General features: G+C 49.9%; 1 protein-coding gene across 1 annotated transcript; it reads left to right on the top strand.

The window, feature by feature from the left end:
• Positions 1–20: 20 nt before the first annotated feature.
• Positions 21–18,907, top strand: abcc1 (ATP binding cassette subfamily C member 1 (ABCC1 blood group)). Its single transcript, XM_030090391.1, has 31 exons — positions 21–151; positions 4,303–4,479; positions 4,604–4,732; positions 5,438–5,575; positions 6,033–6,158; positions 6,637–6,698; positions 6,790–6,921; positions 6,997–7,224; positions 7,927–8,104; positions 8,223–8,384; positions 8,494–8,586; positions 8,737–8,940; positions 9,011–9,157; positions 9,389–9,473; positions 9,557–9,626; positions 12,141–12,267; positions 12,508–12,684; positions 12,771–12,938; positions 13,391–13,565; positions 13,662–13,728; positions 13,816–13,915; positions 14,021–14,228; positions 14,390–14,700; positions 14,781–14,980; positions 15,062–15,188; positions 15,293–15,394; positions 15,666–15,812; positions 15,881–16,039; positions 16,146–16,312; positions 16,410–16,604; positions 16,768–18,907. The coding sequence occupies exons 1-31, from the start codon at positions 104–106 to the stop codon at positions 16,874–16,876; spliced, it is 4,518 nt and encodes a 1,505-aa protein (XP_029946251.1). The 5' UTR covers positions 21–103; the 3' UTR covers positions 16,877–18,907.
• Positions 18,908–21,732: the final 2,825 nt, after the last annotated feature.

Below are 21,732 nucleotides of genomic sequence, written 5' to 3'. Positions count from 1 at the left end.
TCCAGAGAAGAGGAGGCAGCGAGCCGCAGCTTCCGCCCGGACCGCAGTTATAAAACCTCCGCGGAGCTCCACGGACCCTCAAACTCCTCCTGCGTCCGGGCGAATGGGGTTTGACGGGTTCTGCAGTCCCGACAGTTCCGACCCGTTCTGGGTGAGTGTGTTCCGTCTTCTTCCAGAGTGCGGAGGTTGTTGCTGTTGTTGTTGTGTGGCTGCCGGGTTCAGGCTAACCGGGAGTTAGCCGGGTCACTCCGGTACGATCCTCTTAATGCTCTAACACACACACACACACACACACACACACACACACACACACGCTGTGTTTTCTGTCAGGTGGAGGGTAGCATCTCCATATCAGTGCACACACACACACACACACACACACAGTTTTTTTCTCTCTCAAGGTAGCATCACTACTCACACACACGCACACACACACACACACTTCACCTCCACACAGTCTGTTACCAAACACTCATCGACCTCTCAGGCCCCAGAACTCCTGAAAGATACCATCTGTCTTTCCGTCGGTGAAGTCAGGTCCCCCAGCGGGGACTCAGGGCGCCGGACTGAGGTCCACACTGGTTTTGGTTGATCCTGGTAGTCCCGAGGTGTGAAGGGACATCTGTAGACATAGTACAGGTAGAGCCACACCATAACATAGGTAATTATAGACATAAGTAGAATCATTGGATACCATAGTTAGAGTCATAGACAGAATACAGAGTCAAAAATAACACCGATAGAGGTATAGGTGTAGTATAGGTAGTTAGAGACACAGTACAGGTAGAGTTATAGGATAACATAGATAGTTATAAAGTGCAGGTAGAATCATAGAATAACTGAGTAGGCAGTGTCATGGACATAGCACAGGTAGACTTGATCTTGGTAGTTCCACATGGTGCTTCGTAGAGTGATGGAGCGCTGTTCAGTGCCATGTTGGATGGGTCTCAGCGGAGCGTGGTCGTCCAGAGGATGCCTGTGTTGACTGTTGTCTTCAGTTGCCAGTGTTGAAACAGATCACAGTTTTACGTTTGACCAGACGGATTCATTGCAACCTGATCTTCAGGTCTGAGCGACTCTTATGAACAAATATGGTTGTGATGTTATCCCAAAACAAATATCTCATTTTAAACACAGTTTGAACTGTCTGTTTGAATTGTCATTTTAATGCTTACTTTTACAAGATGTAAATACATTGTACACACATGAAGACAGGTGCTGCTGATGATGTGTTGTTGCAATAGTATTCCTGCTCAATGTGTGTGTTTAGATGTTGGTCTCAGGCTGTGCTCACACAAAAGAAAATCCATCTTACCATTATTCCCTGGGATCTTTTTTAAAGTCTTTTTGTATGAAAGTTATTTAGATGTTTATTATGCAACAGGTGGAAATCTCACCTTCAGCTCCCAAAGCCTAGAAAGAGGCAGAAACCATGTCAGAAATCTCTTTGTTGAACACGCCACAATAACAAAGAGATGGTCAGCAGAACTACTGGTCCATACAATAATCCTCCTTTGAGGAACAAAAGTCCCTTCTTGCTGACTGTAACAACATCCAGCTTGTGAGTCACTGAAGGCAGCGGCCAGTTCCTCCTTTCGCTCTGCCTCTCGCCCGGTCCGGTCGGGTGGTCTGTCCAGGGTTCTCCAGATGGCTCCAGGTCCAGTCAAGAGTGAAAGACTGAACGTGAGCACGGTACGCTTCTGTGATATCCCTCACCTCAGTGCCGCTGTGGCCAGCAGAGTTGAATATTTCATTGTATGGTGAAGTTTAATGACAAAGTCAAGTTTAAAGGTGCATTAAGGAGTTTTTCAACTTTAAAAATACTTATTTTCCACCATAAATATGTTACAAATATTCAATGATGTGTACAATGTGCCCTGACATATCCATTGCTAGTACTGCTAACAGCATTAAATTGTCACTTGAAGGTTGCAGTGCCGGTCCGGCACCAGAATTTTTTGGGGAGAATTAGAGATGATGTGATGTAATGCGCCTCCCGCTGGCCTGATATCCTTAGGTTTCGTTTTGTCCACCATTACTCCGCCAAATGCTTAACGAGCAGCAACTGAGCAGTATTGAGGATGGATCTTCCAGAAAGTAAGAAAAGACCGGCTTCTAGCACTGCAGCTCCACACAGACCCACCAGGCAACAGAAACTTAAATTTTACTCGAGCGCTACTTAAAGAGCGAGGAAGGAGTTCCCCTCTTCCGTGCACGTACATGGACGCAAACCACAGGCAGGAGTGTTTCATTAAGCTGCAGTTACGCCCAAGGCCTGCAGGGGGCGCTGTTTCACATAAAATGTGCAAACTCCTTAATGCACCTTTAAGTGTTAAAAAAAACCTTTTGTAAAGTTTCTGGATTCTTGGACACACTTTTCTTTTTTGCTGACTACGACTGATTGTGACTCCTGGTTCAGAAATGGTTCAAAGAAAGGTGCAAGTAAAACTGAGGAAATTAGCTGAAGCCACAGGAAATGGGGTAAAAAAATGATAGTACAGATTAAAAAAACAAATCTGTAGAATTTCAAAAAGAATATTAAAGTCAGTTGGGAAGAAACTTGAAAAACTGCTTAAGAAGAGGTACAGTGGTCGAAACAGATAACATTTCAAAATTTTCAACAAAAAATGCTTGAAAAGAGGAACAAACATGTTAAAATCAGGTGTGAAACAGGTTCAGCATAATACAATGTTCACTACCCTGAACTGTAGTTATAATTTCATAAATGCACCATCAGATTTAGTTTTTGTTTGTGCATCTAAACTAAATTTGAAACTTTTCAAGCCTCAATTTATAGACTAATAATAATACATGTAATTTCCAAGCGCCTTCTAAGACACTCAAGGTCATTGTACAAAGGTGAAACAGCAGGTAAATAAAGTTCCCTTCAGTGTAGTTAAATGTGTGTCACGGCTCCAGACCAGCTTGTCTTGGCGGAAAGTCACTGAAGTGTCTGTTTTGGTGTTAAAAGTTGCAGAGTCCTGCTTTAAGCCGGCAGAGCTCACTGGTACATTCCTTCCCTCCCAGTCGTGTTAACTCGTTTTTCAAAGTGTGTTTTGTTTTATTTTTAAGGACAGTGTTATTTATTCTTTTCTCTGCTCATATACATAACTGGTTTTTAATCCAACAATGCTTTCTAGTTTTTTTGAACCTGTTAAGCTAGTTGAGGAGCTGCTGGAGTTCCTCCGAGTCATGCTCGGTCTGAGAGGCTCGATCGAGGCTGTGCGATATTAGATTATGAAGGATTAGAACGTGCTGACGATCTGACAAAGCAGAGAGCCCGTAGAATCATCTGAGGGAACACTCTATGTGTTGCACATCTATACTGACGATGTTTAACATTGAGAAATGGTTTGGCTGCACTGTTCAGAAACTTTCACATCTCAAAAATCAATGGAAAAAAGAATCGTGAGTCAGCTGTGATCATGACTTCATTATAATAAGTAGTATATTTTTTGCCGTGTTGCCACCCCAGCAAAGAGTTGGTGAGTCGAATGAAATTTAAAATGTGCGTAAGTACAAAAAAAAAATCGATACTTATCAAACATGCGTACGTGGGTTATACGTACAACAGTAAGACATCGGTTTAGATAAAATCCCACTTGTTCCTAATGACCATGCTTATTCCATAGTAGAAGTACAAGTTAATAAATTCCACACTTTTCATGGGAGTGCATGATGATAAATGATGATAAATGAGGCCCCAGGAGCCTGGAACACAGTGAGCCGGTGCTCCGTCAGCCTCTGGCTCGGAGCTAACCCCGGGGGTCGGCTAGCTGGGAAGGTGCAGCTGAGAGGTGAAGAACCTTCCTGAGGACTTGCTGCTTTTCTTGGAGTTTGCTGGGATGTGTCGGCTCAGTGTTGCTGAACCTCAGTTGTGACCCAGATTCTTTCTTTCCTGCTGAGAAGTCTCGGGTGACGGTGACGGCGTGCCGGCCGCCGGACAGGTCACGGTGGTGGTTGGAGCTGCTTGCCCTACACCACCGGGGCTGTAGGGCAGCGTGTCCGGGACTCTGGGCCCTCACACACTTCAGGTATGTGGAGGTTCTTGGAAGTTCAGGCTCCTGTGTGACGGCGGCTGGAACGTCACCTCTGACCTTTGTGCTCGGCTCTCGGTCACCGTGTCGACAGCTGCTGTTGTTGATCCAACACTTCTCTTTTCTCTGAACGGCCGCTCGGCTCTTCCCGGTGTTTCTGTGTCGTCACGTTCTCGTGAAGACTCGCATGGCGTCGGAGACATTCTGATCTGCCTCGTGCCGCTGTCACTGGAGCGACGCTCAGCTTCCCGCTCTCCTCCTCCAGGACTGGAACCGAACATGGAACACGTCCAATCCGGACCTCACGCCGTGTTTCCAGAACACGGTCCTGGTCTGGGTGCCATGCATCTACCTCTGGATCTGTGTCCCCGTCTACCTCATCTACCTCCGCAGCCACAACAACGGCTACATCTGCATGAGCCACCTCAACAAAGCCAAAACCGTGAGTTTTTCTTCGGTGTCTCATGTCCACGTTGAAGACCGAAGCTCGGCTTCGCCTTCCCCGCTGCTGGAGAGGAAGACGCTGCTTTGAAACCCGTGACCGGGGTGTTCTGTTTCCCCCGCAGGCCGTGGGCTTCCTGCTGTGGATGGTCTGCTGGTCGGACGTGTTTTACTCCCTGTGGGAGCGGAGCCACGGCGGCAGCGTCCCGGCGCCCGTCCTCCTCATCAGCCCCACCGTCCTGGGCCTCACCATGGTGAGGCTCGGCGCTTCGCACGGCCTGCAGCCGGCCTCGCTCCCTCGCACTCGTTTGTCATCCCAAGATGTGCTTTTGTATCCACAGGAAAGCATGATTAGGTTCAGTTTGGTCCATTTAGGTAAATGTTCCCTCTTGAGCCGTCCGTCATCGTCAGATTTTTCTCATTTCGCTTCAATAAACACTTGAATCCATAAAAACTTTGAAGATTCATGCTGAATTTTCAGTTGATAAATTCATAAAACCTTGAAGAAAACAACAAATCAGTTTTTTTCAGGTCTTTCCAGCTTCAATACCAGTTTCATTACTTGTTTTTAATATTATTTTAAAGAGAAACTCACTTGAGTGGTATATACGTACACTTTAAACCTGATGTATCAACAGCTATTGATAATAGTAATAATGCATCGTATTCTTTTGGTTGAAATCCACTCACAATGGAAAATAACTGATTTTTGTTGAGAAATAATAAAACTCAAGTAATGAAGCAGGTATTTGAATGTGTAAAGTCAACAGTCGGACCGATTGTTTGACAGATTGATGTGATCTGTGATGACTTCAGGTTGAAATCAAACTGAGGATTACAGTAATTCAGGGAGAGCTTGCATGTCTGGAGAGGAGTGTGTCTACGCGTCACTCCTCGTCGTGTGTGTTTGCAGTAACTGTGTGTGTGTGTGTGTGTGTGTGTGTGTGTGCGCGCTGCAGCTGCTGGCCGCCATCGTGACCCAGTATGAGCGGATGAAAGGGGTCCAGTCGTCCGGCGTGATGCTCGTCTTCTGGCTGCTGGCTCTGCTCTGCGCCTCCGTCTCCTTCAGATCCAAGATCCTGCAGGCCCTGCAGCAGGTCAGTGAGTCCGGCGGGTCCGGCTCGGCCCGGATCCGAGGCCTGGGACCGACACCGGAAGCCAGAGCACAGGGCGCTCCTCTCAGAGCGCTGCAGAGAAACCAAAACAGTGTTTACAGGCTGTAAAACAAAACATAGTTTCAGGTAGGAAGCAGAGGCTGTTTCTGTCAGGAAGAGGAGGCTTTCTGGAAGCTTTCGGACCGCCACGGACCTGAAACACAACCCAAACAGGCAGTGTGAGAGTTCAGAGAAGACCTGAGCACACAGATGTAAACCTGCTGTTAGCTGGTCAGAAAAACACACGCCTCCCCGTGGCTCAGCTCAGGTCATCGATGCACACAATCACAGCCTATCCGCACACACAGCTGCACGCCGGCGCTAAATAACCAAAGAAAACCAGTGAAAACGGGGTTCAGCAGCGCTCCGGAGGCCTGACGGCGGCCTGTGTGTCTTCCAGCCGCTGACGGTGTCGGTGTGGCGGTACACCACCTTCTACCTGTACTACGCCCTGCTGCTGGTGGCGCTGGTCCTGTCCTGCCTCACCGACCAGCCGCCCCTCTTCTCCCAGATGGTGAAGGACCCGGTGAGTTACGCCGCGGTGTGTGTGTGCGTGTGTGTGTGTGTGTGAGGTCTGAGCGCTCCTGGACGTCCGGTCGGAATCGGCTCTCAGCACTTCCACCCCTCAGCGACCTTAAACCTTCGCTTCAGTGACCTGCGACCTCCACGGCCCAAAGAGCAGATTCCACTGCGTTCTATCAACCTGCTGTAGTTTTCCTTTAGTTGTGCTCGTGGCATTGTGGCTTTTTTGTGCTTTTCTACTTGTTTTTCTTTTTTTTTTTTAGTTGCCAGATAAAGACTTTTTCAGAAAGAATCTAGAGTACAAACACAGCGAAGATGAGATGTTAGTGACGGTAGTTCCAGGGAGAGGTGAGGGGGGCCCGAGGGCCTCCTGTGGCTCCAGAGCTGTCGACGGTGTGTTCAGGGTCCTTCCTGTCATCTTGGGTGAGCTGGGCGAGGCCCTGATGCAGACGCGTTTGCTGTAACGGTGGTTTTGTGTGTAGAATCCCTGTCCGGAGCCCGGAGCCTCCTTCCTCTCCAGGATCACCTTCTGGTGGATCACCAGGTGAGCGTCTCCTACGTTCTCACCCAGAACCTTAATGAAACAGCTGGAGCCATGTAGAAACGGTTCACCGCCCCCCCCCCCCCTCTGGCAGGATGATGGTGACGGGCTACAAGCGCCCCCTGGAGGAGAAGGACCTGTGGACCCTGAACCCTGAGGACCGCTCCCACAGCGTTGTCCCCCGCCTGGTGGAGTGCTGGAACACCGAGTGCCACAACATCAAGAAGTCAGACACCTCTCCTCACAGCCGCACGCTGATTTATTCTGAAAGACAATGACTGTAACCTTTCTCCTTTCCCAGGACAGAACACCAAACAGTGTTCTCCCCCAAGCGGGCCCCCCGCGGAGAGGACAAAGACGGCAACCCCGTGGAGGAGTCTGAGATCCTGCTGATGAAAAACTCCAAGAAAACAAAGGAGGCCTCCCTTCTGTGGGCGCTGTGCCTGACCTTTGGGCCCTACTTTCTCATTTCCTGCCTGTACAAGATCATCCAGGACATCCTCATGTTCGTGGGGCCTGAGATCCTCCGGTGAGAAAGCCCGGTTTTCTCAAACGGCGAACTCTGGCCGGTCTGACAGCATTTGAATACAAAGGGGGAGCCGTGGTGGGGTTATTGCCTCTGCCAGACTCTTGTTCAAATTGAACCGCTCGATTATCTTTGTACAAAAGAGCCGTGGAGTGTTTGATCAGAGGGATGAAACCTGCAGTTTGGAGCCGCATGTGGCTCTTTAGTTCCGCTGTGATCCGGCGAGATCCGAGCCTGCTTTCACTCCACCTGACAAATGTTGAGCTTCCAAGTAACCTCTCAGTAAGAGACCCGGATTCACTCTCAATATGGATAAAAATCCCGTCTTCATGTGGCAGAATGGCCAAAATCACGACAGACAGTTGGCTAAATATGCTAAACATGTTATGAAATATCTCAGGTTTTAAGTTACAGTGATGAATCATGAGCCTCGGTTATTGTTCATATAGAATAACTGTATTTACAACTCTACCAGCTGGGTTTTAATGTGAAAGTTGAGCATGTGTTGTGGCTCCAGATTAATTTCTTTTGGTGAAAATGGTGAACTCTGACCTTTTTTCCCTTTTGGTGCCCTGATAAACATGTAATAATGTGTTTCTAATTGACAGAAACCTACTTTAAAAGGTTTAAAGGAGAAAGAACTCTTTAGAACCATCAGTTCTCCGTCGTTCCATAACGAGCTCCTCTTCTTCTTCTTCACTCCAGACTGCTCATCCGCTTCATCAACGACTCCAGCGCCCCCTCCTGGCAGGGCTTCTTCTACACCGCCCTGCTCTTCCTGTGTACCTGTGTGCAGTCGCTCATCCTGCAGCAGTACTTCCACGTGTGCTTCATCTCCGGCATGCGCCTGCGGACCGCCGTCATCGGCGCCGTCTACAGGAAGGTACACACACTCCGCTACACACTGACGCGTGCACGGATTCCTTATCTGCTGGGGGGTGGGATTGGCTGGTTGGACGTGACCCTGTGCCCTCACCTCTGACCCTGGTTGTGCCCCCCAGGCGCTGGTCATCACCAGCGCGGCCCGCCGGACCTCCACGGTGGGAGAGATCGTCAACCTGATGTCTGTGGACGCCCAGCGCTTCATGGACCTGATCACCTACATCAACATGATCTGGTCCGCTCCTCTGCAGGTGGTGCTGGCCCTCTACTTCCTCTGGCAGGTGCTGGCACACACACACACACACACGCACACACACCACCTGCACTGCTTCATTTGAACATAGAAAATATTAAACACTGAAATGTGTATGTATATGTGTGTGTGTGTAGAACCTGGGCCCCTCCGTGTTGGCAGGAGTGGCCGTGATGGTTCTCATGGTTCCTGTTAACGCCGTTATCGCCATGAAAACCAAAGCCTACCAGGTGGGAGCGCAGACACTCTCTCACCTCCACATACAGTCTCTAGTGGAGCTCATGTGAGGATTTAGGGTCGTGCTCAGTTTGAACAGCTAAACCAGGCTTTGTTCACTGGATAGGTGTGTGTGTGTGTGTGTGTGTGTGTGTGTGTCACAGGTGGCTCAGATGAAGAGCAAAGACAACCGCATCAAGCTGATGAACGAGATGCTGAACGGGATCAAGGTGCTGAAGCTGTACGCCTGGGAGCTGGCCTTCAAGGACAAGGTGTCTGCGATCCGGGAGAGCGAGCTCAAGGTCCTGAAGAAGACGGCGTACCTGGGCGCCATCTCCACCTTCACCTGGGTGTGCGCGCCCTTCCTGGTGAGTGCGGCGCCGACTCGGACGCCCCGGCCTCCGGGCGGCGCCGTGACTCGGGGACGTCTGTCTGCAGGTGGCGCTGTCCACGTTCACCGTGTACGTGCTGATCGACGAGCGCAACGTCCTGGATGCCCAGAAGGCCTTTGTGTCTCTGGCGCTCTTCAACATCCTGAGGTTTCCTCTCAACATGCTGCCCATGGTCATCAGCAGCATGGTGCAGGTGTGTGTGTGTGTTTGTGTGTGTGTGTCCGTTTCCTCTGCGTTCACATCAGTGGACCGATCAGAGTGTAACACTTCATCATGTTCCAGTTTGATGGAGCGTCGACACTCGACGTCTCCAGAAACAAAAGTGCAACATGAGCCGCGACAGTGTTTCAGCTTCCTGCCTCCGGTGTGTGTGTGTGTGTGTGTGTGTGTGTGCGTGTGTGTGTGTGCGTGCGTGCGTGCTCAGGCCAGCGTGTCTCTGAAGCGTCTGCGGGTGTTCCTGTCCCACGAGGAGCTGCAGGAGGACAGCGTGGATCACCGGGCCGCAGGCTGTGAGTCGGCCGTCCGTCCACACCTCCACCCCCACCCTCCCTCTCAGCTCACACTCACACACACTCCGCCGTCTCTCCTCCAGCTCCACACAGCATCTCCGTGGTGGACGGCGCTTTCAGCTGGTCCAAGGCCGAGTCGCCCACACTCAAGAGGTGCGTGTGTTCACAGAACAACAGTCTGCATTCATGAGGTGTAAAAGATGCAATTTCGATCAGGTTATTGTATTATTATTACCGTATTGGCCCAAACATAAGACGACTCTGATTATAAGATGACCCCTGTTTTTCAAATATCATTTTGTGAAAATAAAAATATGTTGAAGACAACAAGGTTACTCATAAAAAAAAAAAGTTTATTGTACAATTACTCTAAACTCAAAAACTCACAGCAGATAACATTTCATGTGATTTAAAGGTGCATTAAGGAGTTTTTCAACTTTAAAAATACTTATTTTCCACCATAAATATGTTCCACATTTTTAATGATGTGTACAATGTGCCCTGACATATTCATTACAAGTACCTCTAACAGCGCTAAATTGTCACTTGAAAGTTGCAGTGCCGGTCCGGTACCAGAATTTTTTTGGGGGGAGAATTTGAAAGGAATGACGTAATGCGCGCTCCGGCTGGCCTGATTAGTTAGGTTTCATTTTGTCTGCCATTACTCCACCAGATGCTTAGTGAGCAACAACTGAGCAGGATCTTCCAGAAAGTCAGAACAGACTGGCTTCTAGCACTGCCACAGCTCCACACAGACTCCACCAGGGAGAAGAAACTTAAATCTTCCTCGAGCGCTACTAAAAGAGCGAGGAAGGAGTTCCCCGCTTCCATGCACGCGAGCCACAGGCACGAGTGTTTCACTAAGCTGCATTACGCCCAAGGCCTGCAAGGGGCGCTGTTTTGCATAAAACGTGCAAACTCCTTAATGCTACTCCATGATAATGATACTCCATAATACTTCAACATTTTGGCAAATTGGCCCATTTAGCGCAATTCCTTAGTCATTTCGAAAAGCGTACTTACTTTTTTTGTGAGGGTGAGCTGTTGTTTATTCAGAGGTGAGTCGGGGAAGGTTTTCGGGACGGACACAATGGAGGTGAACGGTATTTTTGTTCCCCCTCGTCTAACTCATCAAATACACAATCCAACAACCCCAAAACACTTTGGTGGACACGTTACAATCCGCACATTCACTACGATGTGAAATATTAATGCAAAATTACCAGATTGAGTTATTTATGTGAAGATTGCTAAGACGGAACTACTTACTAAACATGGCGTCTGGGCGTAGTGATTTCAAAAGAAAAAGTAGTTCCCAGTATTTGCTTCAGTGTCGTAACGCTACAATATTATTTGTTGGTGCTGCACAGCGTAGTGAATGTGCAGATTATAACGTGTCCACCAGAGTATTTTGGCATTGTTGGATTGTGTATTTGATGAGTTACACGAGGGGGAACAAAAATACCATCCACTTCCATTGTGTCCGTCCCGAAAACCTTCCCCAACTCGCCTTTGAATGAACAAGAGCTCCCCCTCACAAAAAAAGTAGTATGCTGTTCGAAATGACTAAGGAATTGCGCCAAATGGGCCCATTTGCCAAAATGTTGAAGTATCCCTTTAATGCACCTTTAAGATAAAAAATATTACTGCAGTATTAAATAAAAAATATTTTCTCTTTCTCAAAATAAGCAACGATTAAGAACCTCAAAGGTTCAATAACTGCATTAATGATGTAAATAACTTTCTACCCATCAAATTCAAGTTCTATTCAACTCCATGAACATTAATAATTCAGCCCTCCATGAATGTTGGGTTCAGTTTGGCCTGTAGAGGACAGTTCTTGGGGAAAGAAAGCAGGAGATTTCAGCTGGTCTGAGCTTTTATTACTTTCTCCTGAAGGCTGCAAAACTGAACCAAGCCAGATTTACATAGAAGTGAACAAATGCACAAGATGGATCACAACATACATCACTGTCTAAAAACAAAACCAGTCAGTATTTAAAATCGAAGCCGCTAGCTCAATGCTATCTATTAATAGAAACACCATTGACATGCTAACGGAATTAGCATCTGCTTTGAAACTTCAAAACAAACTGACAAACTCACAAGTATCAGTTTCACCTCCATCCTGAACATCAACTAAGTATACTCGAGTACTGACAGGCAGATATTTTCGATGCTGTTTGAAATGAAGCTTAGAAAAACCAGCAGCAGCCACACTGCTCAGTCTTCTTCTCTCACTGCTGCAGGCTGACTCTCTGTCCAGCTCACTAGCTCCCCCTAACGGGGGGCGGAGCCACTGCATGGAGCAGAGGCAGGACAGCTCCCCGGGACTCTGGCTCCATCCAGTCCTCCATTATAGAACGACCCCCTTTTTTGAGAGTACCATTTCTGGAAAAAAATATTGTCTTATATTCAGGCCAGTACGGTATTTATTTATTTATATTTTTATTTTTTTCCTTCCAAAAAAGCTGAATAGTCATTTCAGTTTGACTGTTCTTCCAGTATTACATATAATGTGTTTTGCTTTGGTCGTTTATCTGAGAAACGTCTGCAGTGGTGAACGCTGACGATGTGCCTGAAGCGTGCGGAGGCTGCGGCTGTTTTTAAGCGTGGAGTGACCCTGGTGAGAACCGAGCTGAACGATGCGTCTTCCTGTGTGTGAAGGCTGAATGTGTGTATTCCAGAAGGCTTCCTGGTGGCCGTGGTGGGACACGTGGGCTCGGGGAAGTCCTCGCTGCTCTCGGCCCTCCTCGGAGAGATGGACAAGATGGAAGGAAGTGTGACCGTCAAGGTGGCTGAACACACACACACACACACACACACACACACACACACACACACTTGTCAGTTTTGCATCCAGGTTTCTAAAGCTGGCCCTCTCATTCTGTTGGAGTGTTTAACCAGTCCCACTTCAGAGCTTTTCTCTCATTTTAAAGGCGCTTTTTCAAGATGGCGGCTGATGAGAGCGACCCTGTTCTCCTGAAACGTCTTGGTTTGAGTCTGCGTGTGGTTCTGTGTTTGTTCCGGCCAGGGTTCTGTGGCCTACGTTCCCCAGCAGGCCTGGATCCAGAACTCCAGCCTGAAGGACAACATCGTGTTCGGCCAGGAGCGGAGGGAGGCGTGGTACCAGCAGGTGGTGGAGGCCTGCGCCCTGCAGCCCGACCTGGAGATCCTCCCCGCCGGAGACGAGACCGAGATCGGAGAGAAGGTGTGGGTCCCGCCTGTCCGTCTGTCTTATAGATCCCTACGTGATGCGAGGACGAGACGGCTGAGACGTCTCCGTGTCCCACACAGGGCGTGAACCTGTCCGGAGGGCAGAAGCAGAGGGTGAGCCTGGCCAGAGCCGTGTACTGTGACCGAGCGGTGTACCTGCTGGACGACCCGCTGTCCGCCGTGGACGCCCACGTGGGAAAGCACATCTTCGACAAGGTGGTGGGTCCTCAGGGACTGCTCAAAGACAAGGTGAGTCTCTCCTGCTGAGCGAGGCTGAAGTGGCTCTGCCTTCCAGGTGTGCTTCGGTCGTCTTCTTACAGCCACTCTACACTTCTACAATTTCATTTAGCAGACGCTTTTGTCCAAAGCGATGTACAAGAGTGTGGGCATTTCAGGGTTCAGTGTCTTCCCCAATAAAACTTCGACATGCAGACAGGGGGAGACGGGAATCGAACTCACAACATCCTAATTGTGGGACGACTGCTCTCCCCACTGAACCACAGCAGCCCCACTTATTTATTTATATATATATTTATTTACATGTATTTTTCCTCATGCTGTCCTCCTGAAGCTCTCTGGCGCCCCCCAGTGGACGCCCATTCCCCTGCTGGATATTAGATACTGCTGCTCCAGAGAATTGTGGGACAGTGTTATTAGCTGTGTGTGTGTGTGTGTGTGTGTGTGTGTGTGTGTGCGCGCAGACCCGTGTGCTGGTGACCCACGGCCTCAGCTACCTGCCGCAGGTCCACCTGATCCTGGTGATGGTGGAAGGAGAGATCACGGAGGCCGGCTCCTACCAGCAGCTCATGGCCACGGACGGAGCGTTCGCCGAGTTCCTGCGGACCTACGCCACCGTGGACCAGGGCGACGGCAACGGTGGGCGGCGCCACCGGTCCGGATGTCCTCCCGCTCCGGCGGGCGGGCGGGCGGCGTCCGGGACGGCCCCGTCATGAACTCGTGTCTCTTCCTTAGCTGCAGAGTCCACGCCGAAGACGGTCCCCAAGGAGGCGGAGAACGGCAGCGTCGCCTCGCTGGTGGGGTGAGTCCAGGAGACAGAGAGCTGATCTGAGTTCAGCTGCATGCTCGTAGCTTGACTGTGTGTGTGTGTGTGCGTGTGTGTCCGAAGTGTGTCCAGTGTGTCCACAGCGGACAAGGAGCAAAGCAAGAAACCCAAGAACCCCGACGTGGGGAAACTGACCGAGGCCGACAAGGCCAGCACGGGGCAGGTAGGCCGGAGCGTCACGTGGTCGTGCATGTTCTCCCTGAGCACCTGTGGGTTTCTTCGCCGCTGGTTCCTGGCGCTGACCCCGGCGTCCTGCTCCCCCCCGCAGGTCAAGCTGTCGGTGTTCTGCTCCTACCTGAAGGCCGTCGGCGTCGTCCTGTCCTCCATCAGCCTGCTGCTCTTCTTCGCCCATCACCTCCTCTCCCTCTTCTCCAACTACTGGCTCAGCAAGTGGACGGACGACCCGGTGGTCAACGGCACGCAGCCCGACCGGGAGATGAGGCTCAGCGTATACGGAGCCCTCGGCGTGTCGCAGGGTGAGCACGCCGCTGCCGCGCGCTGCCCCGCTCTGAGGGGGCGGGGCTTCATCCAGCCGCCCAGTGTGTGTGGCACTCCTGTTTACAGTGTTCTGGGGGCTCGTCGGGGTCCAGGGTTCGAACTCCCGCGCTGGTCTCTGACCCTCAGTGCCGTCCCGCAGGCGTGGCGGTCTTCGGGTACTCCCTGTCCATGTCCATCGGCGGCATCCTGGCGTCCCGCTTCCTGCACCAGTCCATGCTGTACAACGTGCTGCGCTCGCCCATGTCTTTCTTCGAGCGCACGCCCAGCGGCAACCTGGTGAACCGCTTCGCCAAAGAGATGGACACCATCGACTCCATGATCCCCCTCATCCTCAAGATGTTCCTGGGCTCCATGTTCAACGTGCTGGGAGCGTGCGTCATCATCCTGATCGCCACGCCGCTGGTCGCCATCATCATTCCCGTCTTCGGCTTGCTCTACTTCTTCGTGCAGGTGAGCTGAAAGCGTAAAACAAGCGCTCCTTTCTGGTGTTTCTGGGTGTTTCTCGACCTCTGACCTTTCCTTCTGCCCAGCGGTTTTACGTGGCGTCCTCACGCCAGCTGAAGCGCCTGGAGTCGGTGAGCCGCTCCCCCATCTACACCCACTTCAGCGAGACGCTGCTGGGCACCTCCGTCATCCGGGCCTTCGGCGAGCAGGAGCGCTTCATCCAGGAGAGCGACCGGCGGGTGGACCACAACCAGAAGGCCTACTATCCCAGCATCGTGGCCAACAGGTCGGCACCGCCGGCGTCCGGGGGCTGGATTTATCTGTGACTGTAGGTGTTTGAGGCTTCCCCTCTCCTCGCCGTGTGCAGGTGGCTCGCCATTCGCCTGGAGTTCGTGGGAAACTGCATCGTGTCGTTTGCAGCTCTGTTCGCAGTCATCGCCAGAGAGAGTCTGAGCCCGGGCATCATGGGACTGTCCATATCCTACGCCCTCCAGGTACGCACTCTCTCACCAGCAGGAAGCGGTCCGTCGCACGCGGCGCAGGTCGCGAGTCCGGACAGCTGACGGCGTGAACGAGCTGCTCTCTGCTCCCTCTGCAGCTGACGGCCTCGCTCACCTGGCTGGTCCGGATGTCCTCCGACGTGGAGACCAACATCGTGGCTGTGGAGAGAGTGAAAGAGTACAGCGACACCGAAAAAGAGGTACACACACACACACACACACACACACACACACACACACACACACACACACACACACACACACACACACACCAACTGAAACCATTGGGAAACACTGCACTGGCTGAATGTGTCAAAACGGCTAAAATCAGTTGACAAACTGAAACCAGCAGATGTTAAGTGTGTGTGGTGTGTGTGGTGTGTGTGGTGTGTGTGGTGTGTGTGGTGTGTGTGGTGTGTGTGGTGTGTGTGGTGTGTGTGGTGTGTGTGGTGTGTGTGGTCTGCTCCCCAGGCAGAGTGGAAACACGAGCCCAGCACCCTGAACCCCGGCTGGCCCACCGTCGGCCACATCGAGTTCAAAAACTTCGGCCTGCGTTACCGTGACGACCTGGACCTGGCCATCCGCGACATCAGCCTCAGCATCAGCGGCGGGGAGAAGGTGAGTGCCGCGTCACACGTCGCAGCTCTGTGTGTGTGTGTGTGTGTGTAACGCCTCGCTCTGCTCAGGTGGGCATCGTGGGGCGGACGGGAGCCGGGAAGTCGTCGCTGACTCTGGGTCTGTTCCGGATCATCGAGGCGGCCGAGGGACAGATCTTCATCGACGGAGTGAACATCGCGGAGCTGGGACTCCACGAGCTGCGGTCCAGAGTCACCATCATCCCTCAGGTCAGACTGAGGACAGCGTCTCACGACGTGTCGGAGTCAGACAGTCCAGTCGCTGAGCCCCTCTCCTCTCCGGACTCCGTCACGAGTGTTTCCTGTCCGCCTCCAGGACCCGGTGCTGTTCTCCGGCTCTCTGAGGATGAACCTGGATCCGTTCGACTCCTACTCAGACGAGGAGGTGTGGAGGGCTCTGGAGCTGTCCCACCTCAAGACCTTCGTGTCGGGCCTGCCGGATAAACTCGGCCATGAGTGCAGCGAAGGAGGAGAAAACCTCAGGTACGCGTTCGCCAAGACTTTCAGTCTGATTCCACATGTGGAGGCTGGAACATGACCAGTGGGGCGTGTGTGTGTGTGTGTGTGTGTGTGTCCTCAGCGTGGGTCAGAGGCAGCTGCTGTGTCTGGCCCGAGCTCTGCTGAGGAAGACCAAGATCCTGGTCCTGGATGAAGCCACGGCCGCCGTTGACATGGAAACCGACAACCTGATCCAGTCCACCATCCGCTCCCAGTTCGAGGACTGCACCGTGCTGACCATCGCTCACCGCCTCAACACCATCATGGACTACACCAGGTACACACACCGGGGACACACACCCACTACACCAGATAAAGGTGGAGCTTCCTCTGTCGGCTGGAGGTGGAGGGTTCGGCCGAAGCCGCCTCGGTGCGAGGCAGGCGGTCTTAATGTTGTGGCTGACCTGTGAGTGAAGCCGTCGCCTCTCCGTCTCTTCCAGGGTTCTGGTTCTGGAGCGGGGCCGCATGGCCGAGTTCGACTCTCCGTCCAGTCTCCTGACTCACAGAGGAGCTTTTTACCACATGGCCAAAGACGCTGGGCTGGTCTGAAGGGGGGGGGGGTCACCGGGGTCACCGGGGTCACGCCGGGTCACAGGGTAGCGGGGGCCGCAGCGTGGGCTGGTTGGAGGGCAGAAGAGCCTCCGGGTCCCCGTCCTGAGCCTCCTGTGCTGCGGGGGGCGCCAGAGTCCAGCAGGACGAGCTGTTAGTTCTTTAGTCTGGTCTGTTTCTGTGCTGCGACAGGAAGTCCTCCAGAGACTGAAGCAGGGACGAGACCTCCAGAGAAAAAACTGCTGGTTTGCTTTTGTTTTAGTGCGAAACGTGCCAATACGAGGAGTTCCTTCAGAACGGAAAACCTGAAAAGTTAAGTTTTCGCCTTTAAAAAAAAAAAAAAAAAGTAAATATAAGAGAAGTTAATTTTAAATACCATGGAAATTCCAGTGAAAGTTTCCTTTGCGGCGTCTTTTACATGATTTCTATCGTTCACGTTTCTACTCATGCTAATGTTCCGCTAGCGCTGAGGAATCTAGCTTCCACCGGCTTCCAGTCATAAAGCCGGAAGTAATGTTCAGTTTGACTTTATTGTGAAAATATTGAACTCCTTCAGGTTTTCTCGGTAAACATTTGAATGTACAGAGGGTTTTCTTTCGTGGGAGTGGGGAGCGGTGGCGGAGCGCCCCCCTCAGGGCGGACGCCTCGTCGCGACGCTGCGGTGGAAGGTTTTCCCAGAGGGCTGCAGTCCGCGCTCACCGTAACGCAGCTGCTGGAGCAGGCAGCCGTGAGCACGGCCCAAGGGCTCACGGTTCGAGTGCAGAGTGGAGTGTGTGTGTGTGTGTGTGTGTGTGTGAGAAAGAACACACACTGCTCTCCTCAGCTCGGCCGCTGTGTTGTGAGATTTCCTCCTTCTGCACTGATTTCTTATGGAGGAACAAAACTGCCATCATTAAAAATACATACAGAAATATAAAAACGGGTCAACATATACATTGATGTGCCAATAAATCATACAAAATGAATAATTAATCATTTATTTTCATGAGAAAATCTATAAAATGTGACTGAAAATATATATTTATTTTGTCATTTTTTCTTAACTCTAGCTATGTTATATTTATTTTAAAGTTGATTGGCCAATAGGTGAGGAGCTGACGCCAAGACCCGCCTTGAAGCCCCGCCCCCTCATTTACATAGTGATGCAGAAATAAATATGTGGCTAAAAGTACAGGAAGAAAATCACAGATTGGAAATAATAAAGATATAAATGTGACAGTGAATAAAAAAGTGTCAACAAATAAAGTGTCAGATGACAATAAAATGCAGAAACATAATTTGGAGAAAAGAATGTAAAACGTAAACACAAAAATAAACACAGGCATCAAAATTAATGAGGAAAGAAATTTGAAAAATAAAAGAATCACCAAATAGATATTTTCAGTCACATTTTATAGATTTTCTCATGAAGAACAATTTTTTTTAACATTATTTATTGGCTCATAAATGTATATATTGACCCATCTGTAAATGTCTATTTATTTATTATTATGGCAGTTTTGGTCCTCCATAATTTCTTGCTTTAATCTGATGTGCGTGCGTGCGTGTGTGTGTGTGTGTGTGCGCGCGCGCGCGCGTGTATGTGTGTGTGCGTGTGTGTGTGTGTGTGTGCGTGCGCGCTCTAACGGGCATTTTGAAAACAGAATGTTGTGAACTGGGTGGGTCTGAGGGAACTGGCCTCGTCCATGTTGGATTCAGGTCATCTGCTGAAATCCCATTTAAATTCACCCTGACGAGTTACAGATGTCCGGTCGTGTGATGAAGCAAACGGCTTCCCAGTTCGATCATAAAGATGGACGAGGTGCCTCTCCAGTACATTCGGTCCTTTTTTCATGTGACGTTATTGGAGCAGTTGTGGCCTGATTTTAAATCCCGTCCTCGTTCTGCCTCATCCACGCCGTCTGAGATCTTTACTTCCTGAAGGTGTTCTGATTGGTCTGGCTGGTTTTCTCTCTGACCCACATGTTGGTGGCTCTGTGTGTTTCTGTGATTTTGTTTATTTTTTTAATTGAATAAAGCTTTTCCGGATCAGTGCGTGTGATTTCAGTGGAAACCTCGTTTTTGGTCACAGCTGAGGGAAATGAGGCCTGGGTCGCTCTGCACCGTGATGCATCACAGAAAACCGAAAGTCTAGTTCAGTACATCCATCAAGAAACAAACTGCAGCTGCAAGCATTAGGAAATAACTGATAAATCTGGTTTTATTTTGAACTTTTTTATTCAGACTAAATGGTCTTAATGGTTCTATGTTCTGTGGTAGTTTTAGGCCCCGCCTCTTTGAATGAGGAAACCCCAGCGTTAAGCTGCAGGAACAGAATCTGCTGGTTCAAACTGAAAAAGGCTCCTTTCTGGACCCCTGATGTCTTCTGGGAGCTCAGTGGCGCTGAAGTGGAAGCTAGCTCACAAATTAGCATTAGCATTGTGAAAGAAACCCGTTCTGGATTTATTTTCCACTTTATTTCAAACCATCTAGAAAATGAAATGTCCACAAACTGTTTCTCTTTATTTGCATATCCTGTTGTGTTGCATCAGAAGAAAGAGACTTTGTGCTTCATCGATCAAATCGGATGAAAAATGTGATCAGTCGCGTGTTGGATCCTGTTCTTGTGATTTTCCTCTTGGGCTGGATCGGACCCTTTGCTGGGTCGCGGGTTCGAAGCCTCGCTGCATCGAGCACATCAAGCCTGTCTCCACAGACTGAATGTACCAACCTGGGCTTTGTGTCAGAGTCATGGACCTCTGCAGGAAGTCGCCAGCTCCACTCCCACCAGGGTCAGGCTGGACCAGTCCTGGACCTGGACCAGGGTCGGGCTGGACCAGTCCTGGACCTGGACCTTGGACAATCCACATCATATCTCTGCTGTAAGGTTTCAGCTTTCTGCAAATTGACAAAAATCCGCCGGTGGCTCTGGTCGTGTCTCAGCACATGTGAAGCATCTGGAAAATAGAATTAGAAATGTATGAAAGAAATCAGCTTTTTTTTTTTCCAAAGACACTTTACACATCCATGATTTTCTGTAATCTCTTTTGAAATAAAAACATGGTACATCTAAAATCTGCTGTGTTTCTTGAATGAGCAACGTGGAAACGTTTCTCCTCATCAGTGCCGTGAAACACTGGCGCTCTGGGGGTTTGTGTCCTGCAGGCTGGATCGGGAATAAGCATCTAACGCCCCATGACTTTATTACTCTTTGTTTTTTGGATTTTTTTTCTACATGTGTGAGTCTTAAACGTGAGTCAGAATAGGAAATAGATCCGAATCTCCAGGAATCAATTCAGCAAAGGTTAAGTATTGATATGTATGATTAAGACTATTAATCATTTTCATATTTCCAAGAGCCGACATGTCCTGCTGAGCTGCCAGCTTCCTTGTCCGTCTGGTGTCAGGTAGAGGGCTGGAGGTCAATCCAGTCAAGATTTCGTCCCTGGCTCAGCCCCAGCTCCAGATGGGTTTCCAGGTCCACAGTGACCCAGTGATGTGGATCTGGGAGGGTCTGGGTCTGGAGCTGTTGGGTCTGGGAGGGTCTGGGTCTGGAGCTGTTGGGTCTGGGAGGGTCTGGGTCTGGAGCTGTTGGGTCTGGGAGGGTCTGGGAGCGGAGCTGTTCTCATGCAGAACACTGATGTGAGCAGCGCCCCATAGCGTCTGCCTCCAGAGCTGTCCGAGGTGCTGAGCTCCACTCCTCCACCCGGTGGAGAGCAGGACCAAGACCCTGCTGAAGGCTCTTCAGGTATCCTGGAGGCCGACAGTCATCACAGCTGCCTGGGCTCATGTCACACGTGCACGGCCTGCCAGCAGTGCCGAGCCCCAGTGGCAAACCTGCTGGTCTTCTGTAGCGGCCTGACGGCAAAGCCCCAGGGGAGATGAGCTGTGGTGGAAGAAGTACTCATTTTGTTTACTTAAGTAAAAGTACAGATACTGGGGCAAAAAAATACTTCAGTAAAAGTCAAAGTACCCAAGGAATAATTTACTTCAGTAAAAGTACAAAAGTACTTGCTTTAAAATTTACTTTGCAAGTAAAAAGTAAAAGTATTTATTTCCTATGAGAAAATGCAAAAATGTAAAATACTGAAGGTGAATTGTGAATGTAGTAAATATTCAAAATAGGAGCCCGGCAAAACACTGTCTGCTCAAATTTATTTAGAACAGAGCATCGCAAACAAAAGCTTTACAAGCTCAAAAAATGTGAATCATTTACAATTCTGGCATCATATTTAACAAGACAGACAATTCTCTTGGCAAGTATTTTACAGGTGTTTGTGGTTCAACTTCAAAAGAAGTTGATTTTCAGTTTTTGGAATGGAGACGAGCTCTTTTAGGAGAGAAGATCAACCCAGCTGTACTGAACAGTCTCACATGCTGCTGATGCAAGTGAAGGTGTGTTAAAGCCAGAGCCAGACGGCACACAGCGGGGAACCACTTCAGAACGTGGAATGCTGGGCTTGTGCTGGTTCGGTAGGCGTCGAGCTGCTTTGAGCTTTCCTGGACGTTGCCTTCATGGAGCCAAAGAAGTCCTCATCATCTGAGGATGGAGAGCTGCTGCCAAACCTTTGTGTTGGTACCTGGTCCAGATGGATCTTGATGGAATCCAAACCTATACAAAAACATACATTTGCAATGATTTAGTGACTTACAATTTTAAAATAACTCATATTAAAGAAAGTGGCTGAATGGCAATTGTTTAAAAAAAAAAAAAAAAAAAAAACCTGCTTTCAGCACATCCTCATTACTTGTCCATGATGCTCGGAACTTTGGGAGCAGGACAGCAGCAGCGATCGTTTCAGGATCAGCTAATACTTTAGAAAATCTCTGCTCAAACTTGCTTGGCATCAGTGTCATTTGTCATTGAACCATGCAGA

This window comes from Salarias fasciatus, chromosome 4 (assembly GCF_902148845.1).
Source record: "Salarias fasciatus chromosome 4, fSalaFa1.1, whole genome shotgun sequence".
Taxonomy (NCBI): domain Eukaryota; kingdom Metazoa; phylum Chordata; class Actinopteri; order Blenniiformes; family Blenniidae; genus Salarias; species Salarias fasciatus.
Note: the sequence above shows the minus strand (reverse complement) of the source record. Positions and strands in the feature narration are given on the sequence as shown.

Coding starts and splice junctions, on each gene's coding strand:
- abcc1 (XM_030090391.1), top strand. CDS start 104: ATGGGGTTTGACGGGTTCTGCAGTCCCGACAGTTCCGACCCGTTCTGG. Junction 152..4,302: donor ACAGTTCCGACCCGTTCTGG/GTGAGTGTGTTC, acceptor CTCCTCCTCCAG/GACTGGAACCGAACATGGAA. Junction 9,158..9,388: donor TCATCAGCAGCATGGTGCAG/GTGTGTGTGTGT, acceptor GTGCGTGCTCAG/GCCAGCGTGTCTCTGAAGCG.